We start from the raw sequence: 21,721 nt of genomic DNA on the forward strand, positions 1-21,721 counted from the left end.
TTGATGTATAACTGTACTTGGGTAGACTTGAACCAGGTGAAAGTTTCTCATGGTGAATGGCAGCAGTTTGAATGATGCAGCATTGATCAAAGAGGCTGGGTTGGTCAGCGGCATCATAAAAAGGGTATGGCATAGTGGTTGGTGAAAGGACGATGGGAAGCTGGCCACTCCAGGGTCACCAATGTATTAGGTATTATCAGAGAAGTAAGGTTAACTTAAGCAAATTATTCAACAAGATAACGAGCTTATATATAAAGAGTTGAGGGCAAAAATGGCATAATTTGAAAAAAAGATTCGAAACATGCAACTGCATGCTTTACCTTTATTATTTTAGCAGGACAGAGCATGATAAAGCAAAGCAATAGCATCACAGTGTATGAGCTTGGTTGAAACATGTGTGGGATATAACCTTTTTCTAAAGAGTTGTGTTTAGTTTTATTATTGGGTGCCTTTATTTTTTCATAATATTCACTCATATTTCATAATATGTTTTATTGAATTTCAACTAACAGCATCAGCAACTATAGCAACGACAAAAAAAATAATGATATGGAAAATATCTTCATCGATGATAATAATAATCATTATTTTTCTCACAAAGTAATCGTAGGTAGTTCGTTTTATTTAAGTTCATTACTTAATGCTAGAAAAAGGCTCTCTTGCATCAAACACCCATTTATGTTATTATTATATTATTATTAGCTAAACTAGAACCTTAGTTGGAAATGCAGGATGCTATAAACTCAAGGGCTTCACCAGGGAAAATTGTCCAGTTAGGAAAGTAAATAAGGAAACATAGAATCGAGTGCCTGAGTGTGCACCCAAACGGGAGAACTCTGACCCAAGAGAGTGAAGGACCACAGTGTGACAAGCCAAGAGTAGGTTTTGAGCCAAAAGCGAGATGAATGCAACTGAGTACTTTATTATAAACACATTGTGTATATATACACACTAGGTCCCGGCAAGGAGGTCACAAAATACAAGCATGCTACTTCTTGTCCAACTGGCAACCGGTTCTGTTAACAACGAAATAGGCAGACAGGTTGATACAAGTTGCTGTCAGTGTATGTGGTGAGCAAAGATACAAAGGGTAATATATGAAAAAACGAGAAATGTCGTGACTATGTACGATCGTGAGACACACGGGTGGTACATGGTTCCCCCCCTAAAAATGACATACTGATCATGTTACATGTTAAAGAGGGAACCCTGATCTAGTGAGGTAAACTGTAGGTGGGTCATCTTGGAGGAGATAAGCAGGTTTTAGACAATTAATGAAAACCCAGTCTTCTTTGCCACGAATGTTTCGTAGGAATGCTTTCGGATTGTGTCAGATCACAAGGAAAGGGCCTGTGTAATGGGGCGTTAGCGGTGGCTTGCTAGTGTTGTTGCATAGGAAGACGTGGGTTGCAGAGTGCAAGTCTGTCGGTATGTGATGCTTTGCTGGGGACTTTCAAGTCTGACGGCATGGAGTAAATTTTCCCATGATGTGATGTATTCGCTGGAGATTGTCAGAGGAGGTTGCAGAAGGAAAAAAAATTCACAGGGACAACCAACAGATCGCCATACACCATCTTAGCTGCCTAGACGTCCAGGTGTCTTTAGGAGTGGTCCTTCGTCCCAGGAGGACCCAGGGAAGCTGCATAAACCAGTTGGAGTCCTTGCAGCGGACATCAAAGCTGATTTGAGTGTGCGATGAAAACGTCCAACCATTCCATTGGCAGCAAGATAGTAGGCAGTTGTCTGATGTAGGGTGATGCCCAGGATACTCGCTAATGATGTCGACAATTGAGAAGTGAAAGTGGTACCCCTGTCAGAAGTAATATGCTCAGGGATACCAAACCTTGCTATACATCCTGAGAGTAAGGCAGGTGTACATGAGGCAGACATTACATTTTCCATGGGAATGGCTTTAGGCTGACGAGTAGAGCGGTTGATGATGGTATACAGGTAACAATGTCCTTCTGATGTGGGTAGGGGGCCTACATCGTTGACGTGAATATGGACAAACAACGCTGAGGATGAGGAAAGGTGCCCACTCCTAAATCCATTGTGTCGATGTACTTTGGAAGTTTGGAAAGAAGTACAGGCACGGCCCCATTCCTTAGTATCCTCAGTAATGCCGTGCCAAATGAACTTTGTCTTCAGCAGCTATGCAGTAGAACAGTGCGAGGGATGTGAAAGGCCGTGAATGAAATCAAACACCTGTCGGCGCATGGGAGCAGGAATCCACAGTTGCGGTCTACCAGTAATGATGTCATAGAGGAGGGTGGTGTTGGAGATGTCGAGGGGGACTTTATCCCAACGGAGGGATATGCATGATGCCCTACATGCTTGATACTCTGGATCCTGTCGTTGGACTTCAGCCTAGGCGTTGTAATCCAATCCCAGTTGAACAACGGCCAACGTGTTTCTTGACAGGCCATAGGCAACAGGGATTCATTTTCTCAGGGAAGTGTTGAAGGGTGCAATTGTATTCAGCCATGGCGGAGAGATGTCGGTGTTGACGGGCGGACCAGGCGTCAGTCTGTCGAGTGGAGGCATGCATTATAGGCATGTGGCCTGTGCAAATGATGAAGACTGTACCTTCTAAGAAATGGCGAAAGTGACGGACAGCCAAGTGCACCACCAGCAATTCACGATCGAAGGTAGAATGACCCGATTCTGCCTTGGACAGTTTTTTGCTGAAGAAGGCCAATGGGCGGGGCGAGCCGTTGACCACCTGTTCAAGTACTGCACCAATAGCGACATCGCTGGCATCAGTGGAAAGAAGGCGAGGGGTATGTGGGACGTGAAAAGTGAGAGCCGCAGCAGTTGATAGGGCATTCTTTGCGTTGCAGAAGGTCGCTTCTTGAAGGGGACCCTACTTCAGGTCTTTTGGCTTACCCATGAGGGAGGCATAAAGGGGAGCAAGAGTGGCGACAATGGCTAGCAGAAAACGGTGATGATAGTTGATCATGCCCAAGAATTCCTGCAGTGCTTTGACGGTCAAGGGTGTGGGGAAGTTCTGAACGGCTGCTACCTTCTCAGGGATGAGATGGACTCCTTCAGGAGTGATGCGGTGCCCTAAGAATGACACTTCATTGGCGTATTACCGTATTACAAGGCCGTTTTGTTGTAGGTGGTCGAGCACGATAAGCAGGTGACGGAGGTGTTTCTCTTTTCAGGAAGAGAACTCAAATATGTCGTCCATGTAACATACATAGAAGGGGATGTCCCACGAGGTGCCATCCATGAGACGATGAAAAGTGGCCCCAGCATTACAAAGACTAAAACAGGAGTAATTGAAAGTGTATATATCGAAGAACGTGGTTTTGAGGATATCTTCTGGGTTCATAAGCACCTGATAATACCCTTTTAGGAGGACGAGCATGGTGAAAACCTTCGCATTGTTCAGGTAGGAGGTCACATCGGCGATGTTAGGAGGTGGTAGTGATCTGGTTCTTTTTGCATGTTCAGGCGCCTGTAATCCCCACACTGACTGAGGTAGCCGTCTCTTTTCAGGACAATGTGTAAGGGGGAAGACCATGGGTTGGAGGACTTTTGGCAAAGGACCAATCCTTCCATTTCGATGAACGTCTGTTTGGTGGCTGCCAGTCGATCTGGTGCCAGATATCTGAATTTACAGAAGACTTGGGAGTCCCGTCGTCTTGATATGGTGATAAATACCGTGTTTGGCAGGAGCCATGGGCGTTTAGCGAAGTTCTGAACGTAAAACTTCTGGGTACGACGTGACGAGGTGAGTGTACATATCCCTGAGTGTGCTGATGTGGAGAGCGAGGTTTGAGGGGCGGGTTGAAGAGGTGTCGACAAGTACGAGTCTGCGTTGACCAATTGTTGGTGGGCGACATCTACCAGAAGGGAGAAATGAAAGAGGAAATCCACACCTAGGATTGGCAATGTGATGTCAGCAACGAAAAACTTCCATTTAAATTAGCCCTTTCCAAACGATAAATGTGAGGTTCTCGTAACCGTACGTGGGTATTGCAGCTCCATTGCCAGCTACTAGTAGAATGTTGGCAGACTTAGAAAGACTACTTCGTGTCCTGAAGAGTTCCTTGGCAAAAGAGAACGAAAAGCACCCGTGTCTACCAAAAATCGCTTGCCCGTTCCTGCATCATGTGAAAAGAAAAGATTAGAAACACGGAAGGCCACCGCCACGAGCGATGGCCTACTTACACGTTTTTTGGCCACTGACAATCCTTGGCACCTTTTTTTGCGGCAGCCCTGAATATGGAGTTGTAGTAGCAAAGCTGCGGCCGATGGACGGCAGTAAGTGGCCGTAGAAGTCATTGGTTGTGGCGCGAGTGAGTGGTGGATAATGGGTGGCTTTGTCGCTGCTCCATCATGTCACGGGGTAGGCGTGTGTGCCCTAGGGCATTCATGTCTCCATCAATTGACGTTGAATGAGTGTTCTCTTCGTCAAGAGTGGAAGTGTTGATGGAGGGCTTGAAGGTCGTGAAATGGTTGTCCATAAGGGTGTCGGTTTTGGTAATTTTTGGGTAAACTATCGACATCGGTATTGCAGCGCGTTCGGGGAAATGTCGTACCCGAAGGGCATGAAGTAGGTCCACCTCACGAGGAGAGCCGTCTGCGGTAGGTGGCAGGCGAGCGATACTGGTCATATCCCTGAGGACAAGTGAAGCCCTTTGGCCCCCCAACAGTTGTTGAGAGAGCTGAAAAAGCTTTGCTATACGGGTGGCTGGCGACGGTGAGTAGCGCTGCAGAAGGTATGTTTTGAGGGTGTCATATGCTATTGGGGTGTCTCCTTGTTCACAAAGCCAGTCGGAGATTTCTAGGGAAGGTGTCCTCGGGTATAGTGGTGAGAACATAATCTGCTTTGGCGGTTGAGCGAGTCACGCCCTTGATGCGGAACTTGACTTCTGCGCGCTGAAATTAAGGAAATGCCTCTCCGCTGGTGAACGACGAAAGTTTGAATGGGGCAGCACCAACTTCCGTGAAGTCCGCCATAGTAACAGTGAGGGGGGAAGGCGTGCAGAGCGAGTCGACCACCAGGGTCACCAATGTTATGAGCCAGGAGTAGGTTGTGAGCCAAAGGCGAGATGAATGCAACTTGATTACTGTATTATAGACACATCGAGTATCTATACACACTAGGTCCAGGCAAGAAAGTTAAAAAATACAAACATGCTATTTCTTGTCCAACTTCCAACCGGTTCTGTTAACAGTTAACAATGAAATAGGCAGACAGGATGATACAAATTGCTGTCAGTGCAAGGGGAGAGCGAAGATACAAGGGATAATATATACAAAAAAGAGAAATATCGTTACTATATACGATCGTGTGACAAACGGGGTGTACAACAGTTCATAAAATTTGGCACTAGCCAAGAGTAGAGAAATATGGTTTGATTTTATGATGGTCTTCTCCTAGAAGAGCTCCTTACCATACCTAAAGAGTCTCTTTTAACCTTACCAAGTGGAAAGTAACCACAAAACAATTATAATGCAGTCGTTAACCCTTACAGTGAATAAAAATTACTCATTACTCTCTTGTTTGAGGGTACACTCAAGCATAATATTCTCTCTAATTTCTCTTCCTCTTGTTTTATTAAAGTTTTCATAGTTTATATAGGAGATATTTATTTCAATGTTACTCTTCTTGAAATATTTTATTTTCCCTTAAGTTTCCTTTCCTCACTGGGCTATTTTCCCTGTTGGAGCCCTGCTTTTCCAAATAGGGTTGTAGCTTAGCAAGTGATAATAATAATAATAATAATAATAATAATAATAATAATAATAATAATAATCTTATTGATAGGGGTATGAGGAAAGAGAAGAATATTTAAAGAATATGACACCCTATTCGTTTTATATATAGGTATGGGAGAAAATGAGCCGTAACCATAGAGGTGTTCAATATTTCGTCAACAGGGACATTAGTGAACAAAATTCGACGTCCATCGATGCCATGACCCCCTCGCCGCAGACGTCCTTGATCCTCTCTAGGAATTCGGCAGAAACCATCGACCTTATCGCTGATAGAGTCTACAGGGACGAGACGACTCCCAAATTCAATATCCCAGAGCAAGCCCTTCGGACCCTCCTTGCCCTCTGCACTAAGAGGGCCTCTTTACTACTCACCATGGGCACATGTACTTGCAAAAGGATGGCGTGGCGATGGGCTCACCCTTGGGTGTACTCTTTGCTAACTTCTACATGGGAGTATTAGAGGAGAGGGTATTCTCCCAACTCGAGTGCCCCCTCGCTTATTTCCGTTATATTGATGACACTTTCGTCAAAGCTACTTCCACCGAAGCCATCGAGAACCTAAGGAGGACCTATGAGGACAACAGCGTCCTCCACTTCACCCTTGAGAACAGCGTCGACAACAGCCTCCCGTTCCTGGATGTCTTGATTTCTTCCACCAACGAGGGATTCCAGACCACTGTATACACTGAGCCCACAAATCTCGGCATGTGTTTAAATGGCGAGAGTGAATGTCCTGCTCGCTACAGGGCCTCGACCATCATGGCCTTTGTACGCAGGGCCTTGTCACACTGCTCATCATAGACTGACACCCACAAGGAGCTGACAAGGGCCGCACAGGTCCTCATCAACAACGGCTACAGCAACAAGCAAGTCCAGCGTGAAGTGAGGGCAGCTATAGACAAGTGGTATGGGTCCTCTGCGGTGGAAGGGTCCAACAGCGCCAGCCAGGGGTCCGACAGCACTAGAGATAGGTCCGACAACCCCACTGACGGATCTAGAGACATCAAGCTTTACTACAAAGGCCTCATGCACGCAGAATATCAGCGGGATGAAAAGGCTATTAAAGATATCATCACTAACAACGTGTCACCCACTGATGAGACCACGAAAGTGAAACTCATCATCTATTACCAGATTGAAAAAACCCGCAGCTTAATCATGAGAAACTATCCAGCGCCCCCTGAGAACGATCCTCTGAAGAAGACAAATGTAGTCTACTCTTACCAATGCCCAATCCGAGGATGCCCCCGCAAATACATAGATATGACTACTATGAAACTTTCGAAGAGGATTTCGTGCCATGTCCAGCAAGGTGCTATAAGAATTCATACTCTACAATGACATAACACCCAAATTAACCGGGCAGACATTGTCGCCAATACCAAAATTATCGGCAGCGCTCCGGACAGTAGGCGCCTACGAATATTGGAAGCTCTGTTAATCCAGAACGAGAAACCAGCGTTGAATATGACCCAAGAGATGTTCCTCCTACCATCCTGTCAACGTACCAACGCTAGGAACCAAGAACAAGACCACCAGAACGATGACAACCCCAACCCTGACACCCCCACAAATGGAGAAATCGTCTGGCCGAATGCCGATTTTGGCGGTGAACATGGTCCGGAATTCCAGTCTGCTGAGCGTAGGAATGGGCTGCCTGACTTTGAGCCCGTCTCGGCGCGCGTCTCAGCCAATCAGGGAGCTCGGATACCTCTCTCAGTCCAGTCCACTGAGCGAGAGAGGAGACTGCCTGACCTTATGGCTGGCTCGGCGCGCGTCTTGACCAATCAGGATTCAGAATTCGTTCCTACCTATTAGCCTGGGAGGCAGAGCCAAGCTCGTCGTACATCTGCCACCCGAGCCTATAACCTCCGATCGACCAATCAAAATTCGAGGCCTCTCTCTACGAACCAGAGCCAGGATATATAAAGACCCAGATCCAGCCAGAGCTTCACTTCTCGCCTGAAGACGGAGCAAGCAGTTCCGAAACGCGTCGCAATCCACTCCTGACTTTACCTGTTGTAATTTTCGAGTATTACTTATACTTATATTAATTACATCCAGCCTTAACCTGAATTGTATCCTTCACCTACCTGATGACCTTCGCCACCTTGCTAGCAGTGTGTAGCAACCCTGAAAAGAGAATTGTCAGTAGAATCAAGAAATTGGACAAGATATTATTATTATTATTATTATTATTTTTGTTATTATTATCATTATTAATATTGTTGTTGTTGTTTTTATTATCATTATTATTATTACTACCATAGACTGCAGCTGATGATTTTCGCAGGTATTCAGACATCCTGTTCGCAACTAGTTGCAAAAATCCTCTCTGAGTGAGGAGATGCTGGATAGTCTCCAGGTGTGAAGTCATAGCGAAGCTATAGCTTTATGGTAGATGTTACTGTGTGGTTGTCTGAGTAGATCATGTCGTGGAGGGAGTTTTCTTGGAGGCTCCGTTAGGAGTTGCAGAAGGGCCAGAAATCATTCCACTTGATGCCATAGCGGAGCTATGAGAGTTATTGAGAGGTTGACCTATACTCTGGCCTTGTTGAGTATCCTCCTCATCAGACAAAACGGGGGAAAGGCGTAAACTTCGATGTTGTCCCACCATTGTTGGAATGCATCTTGCCAGAGAGCCTTGGGGTATGGAATTGGGGAGCAGTACAAAGGGAGCTTGAAGTTCAGGACTGTTGCATAGAGATCCGCCGTCGGATAACCCCACAAAGTCAGGACTGTTACATAGAGATCCGCCGTCGGATAACCCCACAAAGTCAGAACTTCGTTGCCTACTAGATGATCCAAAGACCATTTGGTACTAACTATCTGAGATGCTCTGCTTAGGTTGTCGGTGAGCACATTCCTCTTGCCTGGAATGAAGCGTGCCGATAGTTGTATCAAATGAATCTCGGCCCATCTCAGTATCTCTACAGTACTGCTAGAAGGGATAGGGGCTGCAAAAATTTACCTCCTTGTTTGTTGATATAAGCCACTACCGTGGTGTTGTCGCTCATCACCACCACTGAGTGGTCGCCAGGAACTGATGGAACTGCTGAAGGGCTAGAAAGACGGCCTTCATCTCTAAGAGATTCATGTGGAGGTATTTATTTTACCCTGACCAAAGGCCTAAGGTCATGTGGTGCAGCAAGCGGGATGTGTAGTTAACCCTTGCTAAATTCTAATGGTTCGTCCTTTCAGCTTTGCCGAAAGTAATACCCCAATAAATAGCGTTGGTTTGTATTCCAGATACAGAACAATGACTGATTCAATGAGAATTACTACTCATGCATTGTACGCTTCTTGGATGCCTAGGCAGGAGTGAATAACTACAGTATCACAGTCCCTTATCTAAACAACCATTACATTAAGCCTTTGGTAAGTACACCAGGAAAAAATTTTGGGGGAACAATAGTTACAACAAAATAATAGCAGCTGTAAAGTGACGCTACTGCAGTTTTCAACAGTTAAAGCATCAAACTCTTCTGGCCCCAACTTTTATGCCACATACTGGGCCTTTTTCTGCAAGAGGGTCTCTAAACCTTAGACAGAACAATACTGCCAAAAGGCATAGGAGCTAAAATCTTAGCAATCTTACAAAAATTAACACATTTTTCATGCAGTTTACTAAAAGCTATTAGTATCATTAGTTATCACTTGGATGTGTAAATGTGTACATTCGTTTGTTAGTTGTGATTGATGATGAAACAAACAAAAGAATGGTTTCCCTTGTAGATATATCAAAATATCTAAAGATAGAGTAAATGAAATATTTGTAATAACACCATCTTTACTTAACCCAAATGCTTGATGGAATACCTGCTGCCACAAAAGCCAGCCCAGACACAGCATTTGTCATATAATCTACATAGGAGATAAAGTCGTTAATATTTCTTCTAATTTCCAGCCTCGTCCACTGCAAGATAAAGGGCCGAGACATGTCTGAGATTTGGCCATTTTCATCACCACACTGGCTTGAGGATTAGTGATGGTGGGAGACTTCAGTCTGATTGCTTAAAGTAAACCCCCTAGTATGGGTGGCCTTGACTAGTACAGCTTTGCTGAGCATGGCGAAATACAAACCCTTTCTCCGCATTTATGTATAGGTATCCCCCCTCAAGATAGGTCGTCTTGTACACAGAAACGGAAATATATGATACTTCCCATCTGGATTTAGAAGAAAACTCAAAAGAAACCTAAATTCTACCCTAAACCAGATGGTATACATAGATGGAACACAACATACAATAATACACTTAATTCCATAAGCGTGATTCGGTACTGTATAAAGTATTAGAATATCTTTAAAGGATTTTTATATGGTTTGAATAAACGCGAAGTACAGAAGGTCCTCAACTTAAAAACTTAATTGGTTCCAAGAAGCTGTTTGTAAGTCAAAATTTTTTTAAATTTTGGTCTAGGGTAGACCTAACCTGAATTACATGCCAATGATTTCCAGCTACAAAAGTCAACAAACAGTCGTGTTTCATATGCAATAGATATCAGGTTATTCCAAATGTTGTTTTGCTTAATTTATTAAATTATATAATATTGTTTTATTACACTATTGTATTTATTTATCTTATCTTCATTATTTGTGTTTGAATCTTTGAATGTTTTCAAGTTGAGGATTTCCTGAATATGTTTTGTTAAATGTTTTTAAGGAGATTCACATCATACTTACAGTATTTTCAAAGCTCTCAGCCATTCTTTTCTTCTGTACATTATTTATTAACTCGTCAATCGCTTTGGTACGTTTGAACTGAGGATGCGAAGGATCTATGTTGAAATCTCCCGATGTAAACAGACCTGAAAACCTGGAATCAGTGGTGTCAACCTGGAAAGACAAAAACTTTAGGACTTGCCCTTGCTTCGATACCAGGCTTCACGGTGCCATAGTAAACTAAATTCTAAGATCCAAAACCAAAGCTAAATACTTTTTTTCTGTCTCTTGAGGATAATCATTCAAGTATGTACAGTATTATAAAATTGATACCCTGTTTCATAACTTGGAAATCAAAACGGTGTCAGAAGAGAACAAGGTCAAAATTTTCTGAGTGGAAATGATACCCTAATCTAAACACAAGATACAATTATAATTTATGGATCTCAAAAAACAAAATACTATTGTTGCCAAGAAAGTAGTTATCCTTATCTAAACAATGGCTGTCTTGAATGAAAAGTACTTTACAGAATATCCTATCATAGAAAAAGAAGGGGAGAATAAGGGTTTAAATATAAAATACATAAGAATGACAAAACAAAAGAAGCTGTGTAATCAGATATTTTGTTCTGATGTCTGACCAGTAGGAGGCAATTGTCTATTCATTCTTAGTTCTAGCTTGATAACAGTCTGACAACTGTCCAGATACATTTTGGAATCATTTGAAAAGTGTCCAGAGACATTTGCGGATAATCTGAAAACTGTCTAGAACACTTTGGGATACTATGAAAACTGTCCAGAAAAGTTTTAGGATAATCTGAAAACTGTCCAGAAAAGTTTTAGGATAATCTGAAAACTGTCCAGAAAAGTTGTAGGATAATCTGAAAACTGTCCAGAAATGTTTTATGATAATCTGATAACTGTCCAGAAATGTTTTAGGATAATCTGAAAACTGTCCAGAAATGTTTTAGGATAATCTGAAAACTGACCAGAGAAGTTTTAGGATAATCTGAAAACTGTCCAGATACATTTTAGGATAATCTGAAAACTGTCCAGAGACATTTGGGGATAATCTGAAAACTGTCCAGATACATTTTAGGATAATCTGAAAACTGTCCAGAAAAGTTTTAGGATAATCTGAAAACTGTCCAAAAAAGTTGTAGGATCATCTGAAAACTGTCCAGAAATGTTTTAGGATAATCTGATAACTGTCCAGAAATGTTTTAGGATAATATGAAAACTTCAGAAACAATTAATTTCTGATTGCTATAGCTACATACCAATAGTCCTTACCATAAAGTCATTATTACTGTCCTTTCCTTCGAGCTTCTCTGCCATTTTCTTCTTAGCATTTTTCTTCAATTTCTTCTTAGACTTCCCTTTGTGTTCTTCCACAATATCCCTCATGTTAAAATGTCTTTTCTCTTCCTGGTCTTCATCCATAAGAAGTAATTATAAATCTTTCTGGAAAGAATAAACAGATGATATTTTATTAAAAATAATAAATTAAAATCTTAGGAAATGTCTTTGCCTCACACTACTTTGAAATAAGGCAACTTATTTTCTTGTTTAACTTGATGACAAACAAGATGATATAATCTTGAAAGTATTAAAATGACAGAAAAAGACTTAGGAATGCATTATTTTTTTATTCAGAAAAATATTCAAATAGTTCCCTTGAATATATGCAATAATCAACTTGAAAATTAGCTGTTTAAAAAAAAAAAAAAAAAAAAAAAAACAGAAGAGCATTAAAATTACATTGCACCGGAAAAAAACTAAAATTGCAGTAATAGAAAACCAGTAAAATAACAGTCTCTAAAACAGAGGAATTACATCGTTTCAGTTATGCAGCTAAATTATATGGACCCAGAAAATTGACAACTTGGCATTGCCAGAGACAGCAAATTTGCATGGACCCTGAAAATCGGAAGAATTTCACTACACCGTCCTCCTGAAACTAATAATTTTGTTTGTACTTCATATCTTGAGTAAACTATTATTTAGATCATCTTCCGATCTACACAATCTGTGTTATTTTCCCTTTTCAATATAAAGTTAACAATTCACTTTTTATAATAATTTCCCAATGCCAGACAAATGGAAACTTTTTCTTTATCTAGCACTTGTTATATAAATGCTGTAATGACAAAATGGTGGAAAAATTACCAAATTTGCTAATTTTTTTTTTTTATGAATTTTAAAGCTTAATGAAACCATAAAATTGCAGTTCTACCCATTTGAGTATAGCTACAATGGATTTTGTTTTTAAATGACGAGTAAATATCAATTGCCACTGTATGAATAATTCATAAACGGAGTGGACTTACGTCAACGCAAGTACAAATACCCATAAAGTTACAACCCTCCTTCATTTTTCAGTCCAGTAACCTAAACCTACTGGTAAGGAAGGGATCTGACAATCCGATCTCACAGCAAAAGCTACAAGGGTACCAGAGGCACGATTATGATTATGGTAAGCAAGCTACCTTATTTGGGGGTAAGAATCGGCAAATTCATTGACAGCACATAATCCGTCAATTTTATTATCATATTCAGTAATTTCCCTCTTAATTCATAAAAAATTCTTTGATTTTTATACTTTCTATATAATACTTTTATCTTTATTCATAGAGCAGCAGAAGCAGCTTGCACTACACATAAAGAATAGAAATGATGATGATATGAGTGTACTATCATAAGATAGACTTACAACAATGATGAATCAACCCCCTTCTTCATCACCTAACACTGCTATGGCATCCACTTGGTAGTTTATCAAGTATTGGATGGCTACTGTGTTCTCTACAGTCATACCTGTCTATGCACACTACCTGTCTATGCACACTACTGATACTGTATTTGACGTTTTGCTTGTGTGTATATTCGCCATTTGAATGATGATTAAACTTATATTTGAAAGAATTTAAAATTTACTGTAATCATACATAAAAAACATACACAAGGAGACTGAATTGCTGCTAACAATTTCTTTTCATGACCTGAGAGCCAGCTCTACGCGGGTAACTCTTGAGCAAGATTGTAAATATGCAGCCTTAAGGCTATCTACTTCACACCACAATATCACTTTAATTTGTTCTGAAATTTCAAGTGAATTCTGGAGTCACTGTGAATTAAATAAGTATACATTGTAACTTTATTCAAGTGCAAAGAACATTGCTCCAAAGCATCAGGCAAGTGCATTTGGAAAGAGGGCATTACTTACAACTTTGTTAGGTGAATAGCAAATATTCTTTTGCTTACTTAATAGTTATAATAACCTATCTTTGCAATACTATCGTGATATTCTAAGTTAATCAGATTCTTCAACTATACTCACGACCCAAGTGATTCTTATAGGACCATGGGGGTGTGGGGGGAAGATTAAAAGCAACTGATCTGTCACGTTATTTTCCGAGTCAGAAAATTGCATAGATTTATATTTCTTGAGAGAAAGCCGCGACAATAATATGTTTATGATGATGATTATGATACTTTCCCAAAAATACAATTCCTAATAGAATGCATTCAAATTATATGAAAAAGCAGATTATACTTACTATGTAAAATATGTGTACATAAATTTAAAGCTGTATTCTCTTTCAATGCATTATTTACAAAGACCTAGTCACTAAAACATTAAAAGATAATCTGCAGGCTAAATTTGAGGGAAAATACAAGAAACTGCATCTATATTCTATATGGGGAATAGCTTTTAAGGCTAATCCTATAATTTCAAATTTAATTATATGTACTCTCCAACTATAAATGCAGACTATTCAGTACCCCATAAGGAGGTACTAATAACAATATGCTTTGTGCAAAACACTACAGACAGTGCTGAAGGTTTATTGCAGTTCCTTCTTAATGCTTAAATATGACAATTTCTACGAAAAATGACAAATTCATAAATAATTTATATTTTTCATAACAATACAAACCTTTGGCTATTTATAAGGGGTATTACATTTAGCGAAGCTGAAAGGACGAGCCATTAAAATTTTTGCGAAGGTTAACTACCCATTCCGCTAGTTAGCAGGGGTAGCTTGCTATACGTCCCTCTCATACACCGGAGATTAAGCACACTTTGCTTGGAGGTAGGACTTCAAAGGGGATAGGGCTGACGGGTAAGTTTGTATAAACAGCTAAAGGTTTGTCTCATTAGGAAAAATACAAATTACCTACGAATTTGTCATTTGTTCCATAACTGGAATACAAACCTACGCTATTTATTTAGGGGTGACTTACCCATTAGGAGGGTGGACGTCCCAGCCAAACTGGCTTTTGGCTTTACCCGGAGGATCCTTATTTTGAATAGGTTTGTACCAAAAATAAGGAATCCTGCACCTCGCTAAACCTTGCTACGCAAGGTCTGCAGCCTACGCAAGCTGTGTGTTGAGATGTTTAGAAGCGAGATGTCCAGGTAAAAGTTATTTCGAGTCTTTGTAGGAAAAAACCTCGCCGAGGTATGGGGACGCAAAGTATTAGGTTAATACTAGGAACACGAGGAAGCATGGTTTCCCTGCAGTGGTTTGAGGTAAGCTTGTGCAGAGAACTCAGGATGCTGCTTTCCCCCAAGAAAGGGGAGAATGAAGAAAGGAATAGGAGTCAGTCAAACCTTTTCATTCGCACAGACTAAAACCGGGTAACAGTGCCCTCAACCTTCTGCTACTTGTCCAATAAGGAGCTTGAGATATTATACCAGCTGTTGTGCAGCCACCAGAGGGCCAATAGAGAACGTATCGAGACTCCTGTAGGGCACGTCTTGCAGGTAGTGGGCTGTGAACGTATTCTGACGTTTCCACACCCCAGCCTGTAGAACCTGCTTCACAGAGAAGTTTCTCTTGAATGCCAGAGACGTAGCTACACCCCTGACATCATGGGCTCTGGGGCGACGTGAAAGAGGAGGGTCCGGATTCGGGGCATGATCTAGAACCTTGCGAATCCAGGCAGAGGAGATGTTTTCAGTGACCCTCCTCTTGTTCTTCCCCTTGCTGACGGAAAGTGCAGACAAACGGGAATGGGCTGAGGCTGTTTTCTTGATGTACAGCCTCAAACTCCTCACTGGGCAGAGTAAGAGATGATCAGGATCATCAGTTAAAGAGCGGAGACTCGAAATCCGGAAGGAGTTGAATTGGGGTTCCGCCACTCCCGGATTCTGAGTCTTGGCTACAAACTTGGGGACGAAGCCGACCGATACCTCTCCCCATCCCCATGAATGGACGATGTCGTATGAGAGACCATGAAGTGAACATTGGCCGAGGCCAAAGCTAGTAGGAAGCGTTGAATTGCTGGAGGGCGCTAACGTGATGCTGGTGAGCACTGGTACACTGAAGGGCACTGGCACGCTGGATCGTTGGTGCGCAGCCAAACGCTTCGGGGGTGCATTATGAGCATGCAGATGCTGAACAGGAGACAAGAAGGGGTAAGGTAGGTCAGCAGGTCGGTGTGAAGGAAGGTCTGGAATAGGGATGTGCCCTTTGGAAGGGCGAACATCCTCCGACGGGGATCACGAATGATTGACAGAAGAACCCAGGGCCAAAGTCCGAGGATTAGTGGCAGCATCGTCAGAAGGTTCAGGAAGAGGCGAAGGTCGAGGGCTGGAAGATGACTGAAGCGGAGGTTCCTCTGTGGGTGACAGCTGCGAAGATAAGGCTGAAGAGCGGAAGAGGCACCTTTTCACTTATGGTGAAGAGCCACCTCTAAGGTGAAGCGGAGGGCGAGCTCTGCGAGATCAAAGATGCCCTCTAGGGGCAGAAGATTAGCCAGCTGACCTTTAGTAGCAGCAGTCCTCCTCAGAGGAGTCTCTATGAGTGAAATCCTTCTCCAAGGAGAAACAGATGAAAGACTTAGTTTCCCAATCGAAGGATGAACAGGAATGGGGGAAACAGTCGGCAGCAACAGCTGGAGAGTCTGAAGGTGAAGGGGTGTCGGCAGCGGCCACAGAAGACGCTTCAGACAATATAACGTCGACGCACGACAGAGGATCTAACTCCAAAGTCGATGACGGCTGCGCACTAGCACCATGAATGATGAATTACACCAAGGGGTCCTTGAAGGGCGGACCCGGAAGCTCCAAAGATGACCACACCTGTATAAAGGAAGACAGAGACAAGGCCTCACCCGGGGGGAGAGGTGCGGCCGCTTCGCTAGAGGAAGCAACACCATCTCTTGAGTACCGGGGTTGGTCTTAAATTAAAGGGTCTACACTACTACTTGAAGGTCTCCCGAAAGAGACCAAACGAGCAGGAGCTTTGAAGAAAGGCCGGGAAGCGGAAGAGGAGGTCTTGGGTTTTTCCCCTTTCGAAGGAGAAATATCCTGCTTTGACTTCTTCTTCCGCCGTTACCCAAACCTTTCCCACTGGGAGGCAGAACACTCCCGAAACTCTCTACACCTGTTATCACTATCACACCACTGACCTCTGCAGGTATGACAGAGGGTGTGGTGATCGGTGTCGACGGCTGACATCAAGATTCAGCAGGGCCGACTTTCAAGTCCAGGGCAAAAACGTATGGTCGCAAAAGTAAACACACACACACTAATAAAAAAGAAAGCACAAATAAAAGCATTGATGGCAGTTCAAATAGGCAAAAGATGAAGAAGGGCATCAACCATACACCATCAGAGACAAAAGCAAAGCGAGCTAAATCACTGGTATGTGAGCGGGAGCGGTAGCAAGCTAACCTCCCCCACCCCCGCTTAGTAGAGGAATGGGTAGTTAACCCTCGCTATAATTTTAATGGCTCGTCCTTTCAGCTTCGCTAAAAGTAATAACCCCTAATAAATAGCGTAGGTTTCTATTCCAGTTACGGAACAATTGTATTTTTCCTAACATACCACGAACCACTCTCAAGGATATACCTAGAGCTTCCGGCTCCTACGACCAGAAAATTAACTGTCTTTGTTCAAATATTACCTCTGAATGGATCCCAATTTCCTAAAATCTAGCAACGTAACCAAACTTCTTGTTCAAGTACCCAATAACAATATTCCAATAATAATATTAACAATCATCATAATATTTTTATAAAGAAATTTTAACCTAACAATATGTACAAATGAATTACCACAATTATTGCAAATTAAAAACTTGACACGGAAAAGAATCTAAACAGACAAAAACACCAACCTGTGCTTCTTCATTGTCACTTTGCACTTCTTTTTGCATTTTCTTCTTCTTCTTCTTCTTCTTGTCCTTCTTATCCTTCTTTGGACTCTCTTCCAACTCTTCTGCAAAGAAATGATCATTTCTGATGTCCTCCATACCTTCAGGAAGTTCGTCATCAGAATACTCCTCCTTTTTGCCAATTGCGGCTTTTTTAGCCTCCAGTTTTTTTCAACTTTTTATTTTTTTTCTTCTCCAAATATCGTTCAAATGGATTAAGATTGTTTTCACTCTCACTTTCTTCTTCATCTTCCCCGTCATCTTCTTTCCCCTCAGTTCCAAAAACTTCTTCCATATCAAAGCGGTTTTTCTTCTTCGTTTCCTTCTCGTCTATTTCTTGGAGTAGAGCCCTGAAATTGGCGATACTCGCTTTCTTGTCATTTTCCCTTTCGTCACTGCTGTAGTCCTCTTCCTGCTCATGATCTGAATCTTCATCGCTACTCGATGCAATGAAATTCTGAAACATTAAGAAAAAGGAGCTTGAGAGTTTTATGGATCATATTAAGAACTACAGCTTTACTAATTCATTATTATTATTATTATTATTATTATTATTATTATTATTATTATCATTACTAGCTAAGCTATAACCCTAGTCACAGCTGGAATAAAACTTCTAAAAGTGTATAGTATTGAGCCTCATGATGGAGAAGGTTTAGTTTAGTTAATTTCTTAAAATGACAAATTCGAAGATAATTTGTATTTTTCCTTACCATACAAACCTTAGCTATTTACAGAGGGTTTACCTTTTAGCGCAGCTGAAATGACGAGCCAATAGTTTTAACGAGGGTTAATTACCCCCGCGGTAGTTAGCGGGGGGTGGGGAAGGGTTGCTTGCTACCCCTCCCCCCTCCACACACCGGTGACTTGCTTCACTTCACTTAGAGGTAGGACTTGACTTGGGGGTCAGGGATGGCGGGCACATATGTGTAAATAGCTAAGGTTTGTATGGTTAGGAAAAATACAAATTATCTTCGAATTTGTCATTTGTTCCGTAACCGAAATACAAAGCACGCTATTTACAGAGGGTGACTTACCCCTTAGGAAGGGTGGAAAGTCCCCAGCCTTACTGACTTCGGCTTGCCCGGGGTCTCGATCCCTCAGTGAGCAGCAATAGAGAGAGGGAGCCCCTGTACCTCACAAGTTCCTAGCATCGCTAGGAACGAGTGGCCTACATAAGCAGTGTGAGGAGGAGAGTGTGACTCGTCCTATGAAGTTGACCTTGAGACCTTCAGATAGGAATTCTAGGATAGGACGTTCCGCATACCACCTCGTCAGGGTATGGGAGACGCAACAGTATTAAGCTTAATACTAGGAGCACAAAGAAGCATGGGTTACCTGCAGAGGTCGAGGTCAGCTATGCGAGGACCAGGATGCTGCTTCCCCAAGAGAGGGGAGAATGAAGAAAGAAGTAAGGGTCAGACATACTCTTTCATTCACGCAGACTAAGACCGGGTAACAACGCCCTCAACCTACTGCTACTTGTCCAAAAGGAGCCTGAGGTTAGACCAGCTGTTGTGCAGCCACCACAGGGCCGATAGAAAACGTATCGAGGCTCCTGTGGGTCCCGTCTTGCAGGTAGTGGGCTGTGAAGGTCGTTTGACGCTTCCAGACCCCAGCTTGAAGTACCTGCGTCACAGAGAAGTTTCTCTTGAAGGCCAGGTATGTAGCAATACCCCTGACATCGTGGGCCAGAGGGCGACGTGACGAAGGAGGGTCAGGATTCAGGGCATGGTGGATAACCCTTCGAATCCAAGCTGAGATGGTGTTCCTGGTGACCCTCCTCTTAGTCCTGCCTGTGCTCATAAACAAAGCTCGCACATGCGGACGGACTGCAGCCGTTCTCTTCAAGTAGTGCCTCAGACACCTCACTGGACATAGTAGCAGCTGGTCTGGGTCGCTTGTTACAGAACGGAGACTTGCAATCCTGAAAGAGTTGAACCGAGGATCCGGCACTCCAGGATTCGGAGTCTTGGCAACAAACTCAGGGACGAACCTGAACGTTACCTCCCCCCATCCCCTTGAATGGGCGATGTCGTACGAGAGACCATGAAGTTCACTAACTCGCTTGGCCGAAGCCAAGGCAAGTAGGAAAGCCGTCTTCCAAGACAAGTGGCGATCGGAGGCCTGGCGTAATGGCTCGAAGGGAGGTCTCTTAAGAGACCTGAGGACTCGAACCACGTTCCAAGGAGGGGGTCTCACTTCCGACTGGGGGCAGGTAAGCTCATAGCTACGTATGGGTAAAGAGAGTTCTAGCGATGAAAAAAATATCCACGCCCTTCAATCTGAAGGCCAAGCTTAAGGCTGAGCGATAGCCTTTCACTGCCGAGACAGAAAGGCGCATTTCTTCTCGCAGATACACGAGGAAGTCCGCTATTGCTGGAATAGTGGCATCGAGTGGAGAGATACCCCTTCCACGACACCAACCACAAAAGACTCTCCACTTTGCTTGGGAGACTCCCTCAGAGGACCTTCGCAGGTGCCGAGACATTCTCTCCGCAACCTGTTGCGAAAAGCCTCTCTCCGCGAGGAGACGCTGGATAGTCTCCAGGCGTGAAGCCGAAGCGAGGCTACGGCCCTGTGAAGGACGTCGGAGTGGGGTTGTCTGAGAAGCTAGTGTCATGGAGGAAGCTCCCTTGGGAGTTCCGTCAGGAGTTGCAGAAGGTCCGGGAACCATTCCGCGTGATGCCATAGCAGAGCTACCAGAGTCATCGAACAGTTGACCGATAGTCTGGTCCTGTTGAGCACCCTTCTCATCAGACAGAACGGTGGGAAGGCGTACACGTCGATGTTGTCCCACCATTGCTGGAAAGCATCTTACCAGAGTGCCTTGGGGTCCGGGACTGGTGAGCAGTACAGGGGCAGCTTGAAGTTCAAGGCTGTCGCGAAAAAGTCCACAGTCGGGGAACCCCACAAAGTCAGGACTTTGTTGGCTATCTGAGGATCCAAAGACCACTCGGTACTCACTATCTGTGAAGCCCTGCTCAGACTGTCGGCGAGCACATTCCTCTTGCCAGGAATGAAGCGAGCTGATAGTGTTATCGAGTGGGTTTCGGTCCACCTCAGAGTCTCTACTGCAAGATGGGATAGCTGTTGCGAAAAAGTGCCTCCCTGCTTGTTGATATAATCCACTACCGTGGTGTTGCTGCTCATCACCACCACGGAGTGACCCGCCAGGGACCGTTGGAACTGCTGAAGAGCTAGAAAGACGGCCTTCAATTCTAGCAGGTTGATGTGTAGGCACTTTTCTGATTCTGAGCAAAGGCCTGAGGCCCTCTGGTTCAGAACGTGTGCCCCCCACGGGGGGAGGACGAGAAGACTCACTCCCTTCCGCAGGTTCCCGTCGGCCAGCCACCACCGCAAGTCCGTCTGTTCCAGAGACCCCATTGGGATCAGAATGTCCAGGGAATCGGATCCTTGATTCCACCGGGACTTGTGCCGCCATTGAAGGGATCTCATCCTGAGGCGGCTGTTTGGAACCAGACGGGCCAGGGAGGATAGGTGACCTAAGAGACGCAACCACGATAGGGCGGGGAGTTCTTTTCGCCTGAGGAAGGGTTCCGCCACCCTCCTCAGCCTTGCTATCCGGTCGTCTGATGGAAAGGCTTTGTGGAGAATGGTGTCTATTAGCATGCCTAGATAAACCAGTCGTTGAGACGGCTGCAAAGAGGACTTCTCGAGGTTTACCACGATCCCCAGATCCTGGCAAAGATCCAGAAGCCTGTCTCGGTGCCGAAGAAGGGTCGACTCCGAGTCTGCTAGGATCAGCCAATCGACCAGATAAAGAAGGAGACGAATGCCGTTCCTGTGCGCCCAAGATGAAATCAGGGTGAACACTCTGGTGAACACCTGAGGAGCTGTGGAGAGACCGAAACACAGCACCTTGAACTGGTAGATCTTGTTGTCTAGGCAGAATCTCAGGTACTTCCTGGAAGACGGATGGATTGGGATCTGGAAATACGTGTCCTTTAGATCCAGTGTGCACATGAAGTCTTGTGGTCTCACCGCAAGTCTGACCATGTCTGCTGTCTCCATGCTGAACCGGGTTTGTTTGACAAACCTGTTCTGAGCTGAGAGATTGATGACGGGTCTCCAGCCTCCAGTAGCCTTCTTTACAAGAAAGAGTCGACTGAAGAAGCCTGGGGAGCCGTCCATGACC

The 21,721-nt window shown here is 43.6% G+C and overlaps 1 protein-coding gene across 1 annotated transcript in view; it reads right to left on the minus strand.

Annotated features, from left to right (window-relative positions):
- Positions 1–8,554: 8,554 nt before the first annotated feature.
- LOC137647879 (ESF1 homolog) overlaps positions 8,555–21,721 on the minus strand; it is a 30,879-nt gene continuing 17,712 nt past the window's right edge. The window contains 5 exon segments of the mRNA XM_068380833.1: positions 8,555–8,674; positions 10,418–10,570; positions 11,690–11,860; positions 17,527–17,733; positions 17,735–18,019. Of these exon segments, the coding sequence (XP_068236934.1) occupies positions 8,555–8,674; positions 10,418–10,570; positions 11,690–11,860; positions 17,527–17,733; positions 17,735–18,019 (936 nt within the window).

This window comes from Palaemon carinicauda, chromosome 10 (assembly GCF_036898095.1).
Source record: "Palaemon carinicauda isolate YSFRI2023 chromosome 10, ASM3689809v2, whole genome shotgun sequence".
Taxonomy (NCBI): domain Eukaryota; kingdom Metazoa; phylum Arthropoda; class Malacostraca; order Decapoda; family Palaemonidae; genus Palaemon; species Palaemon carinicauda.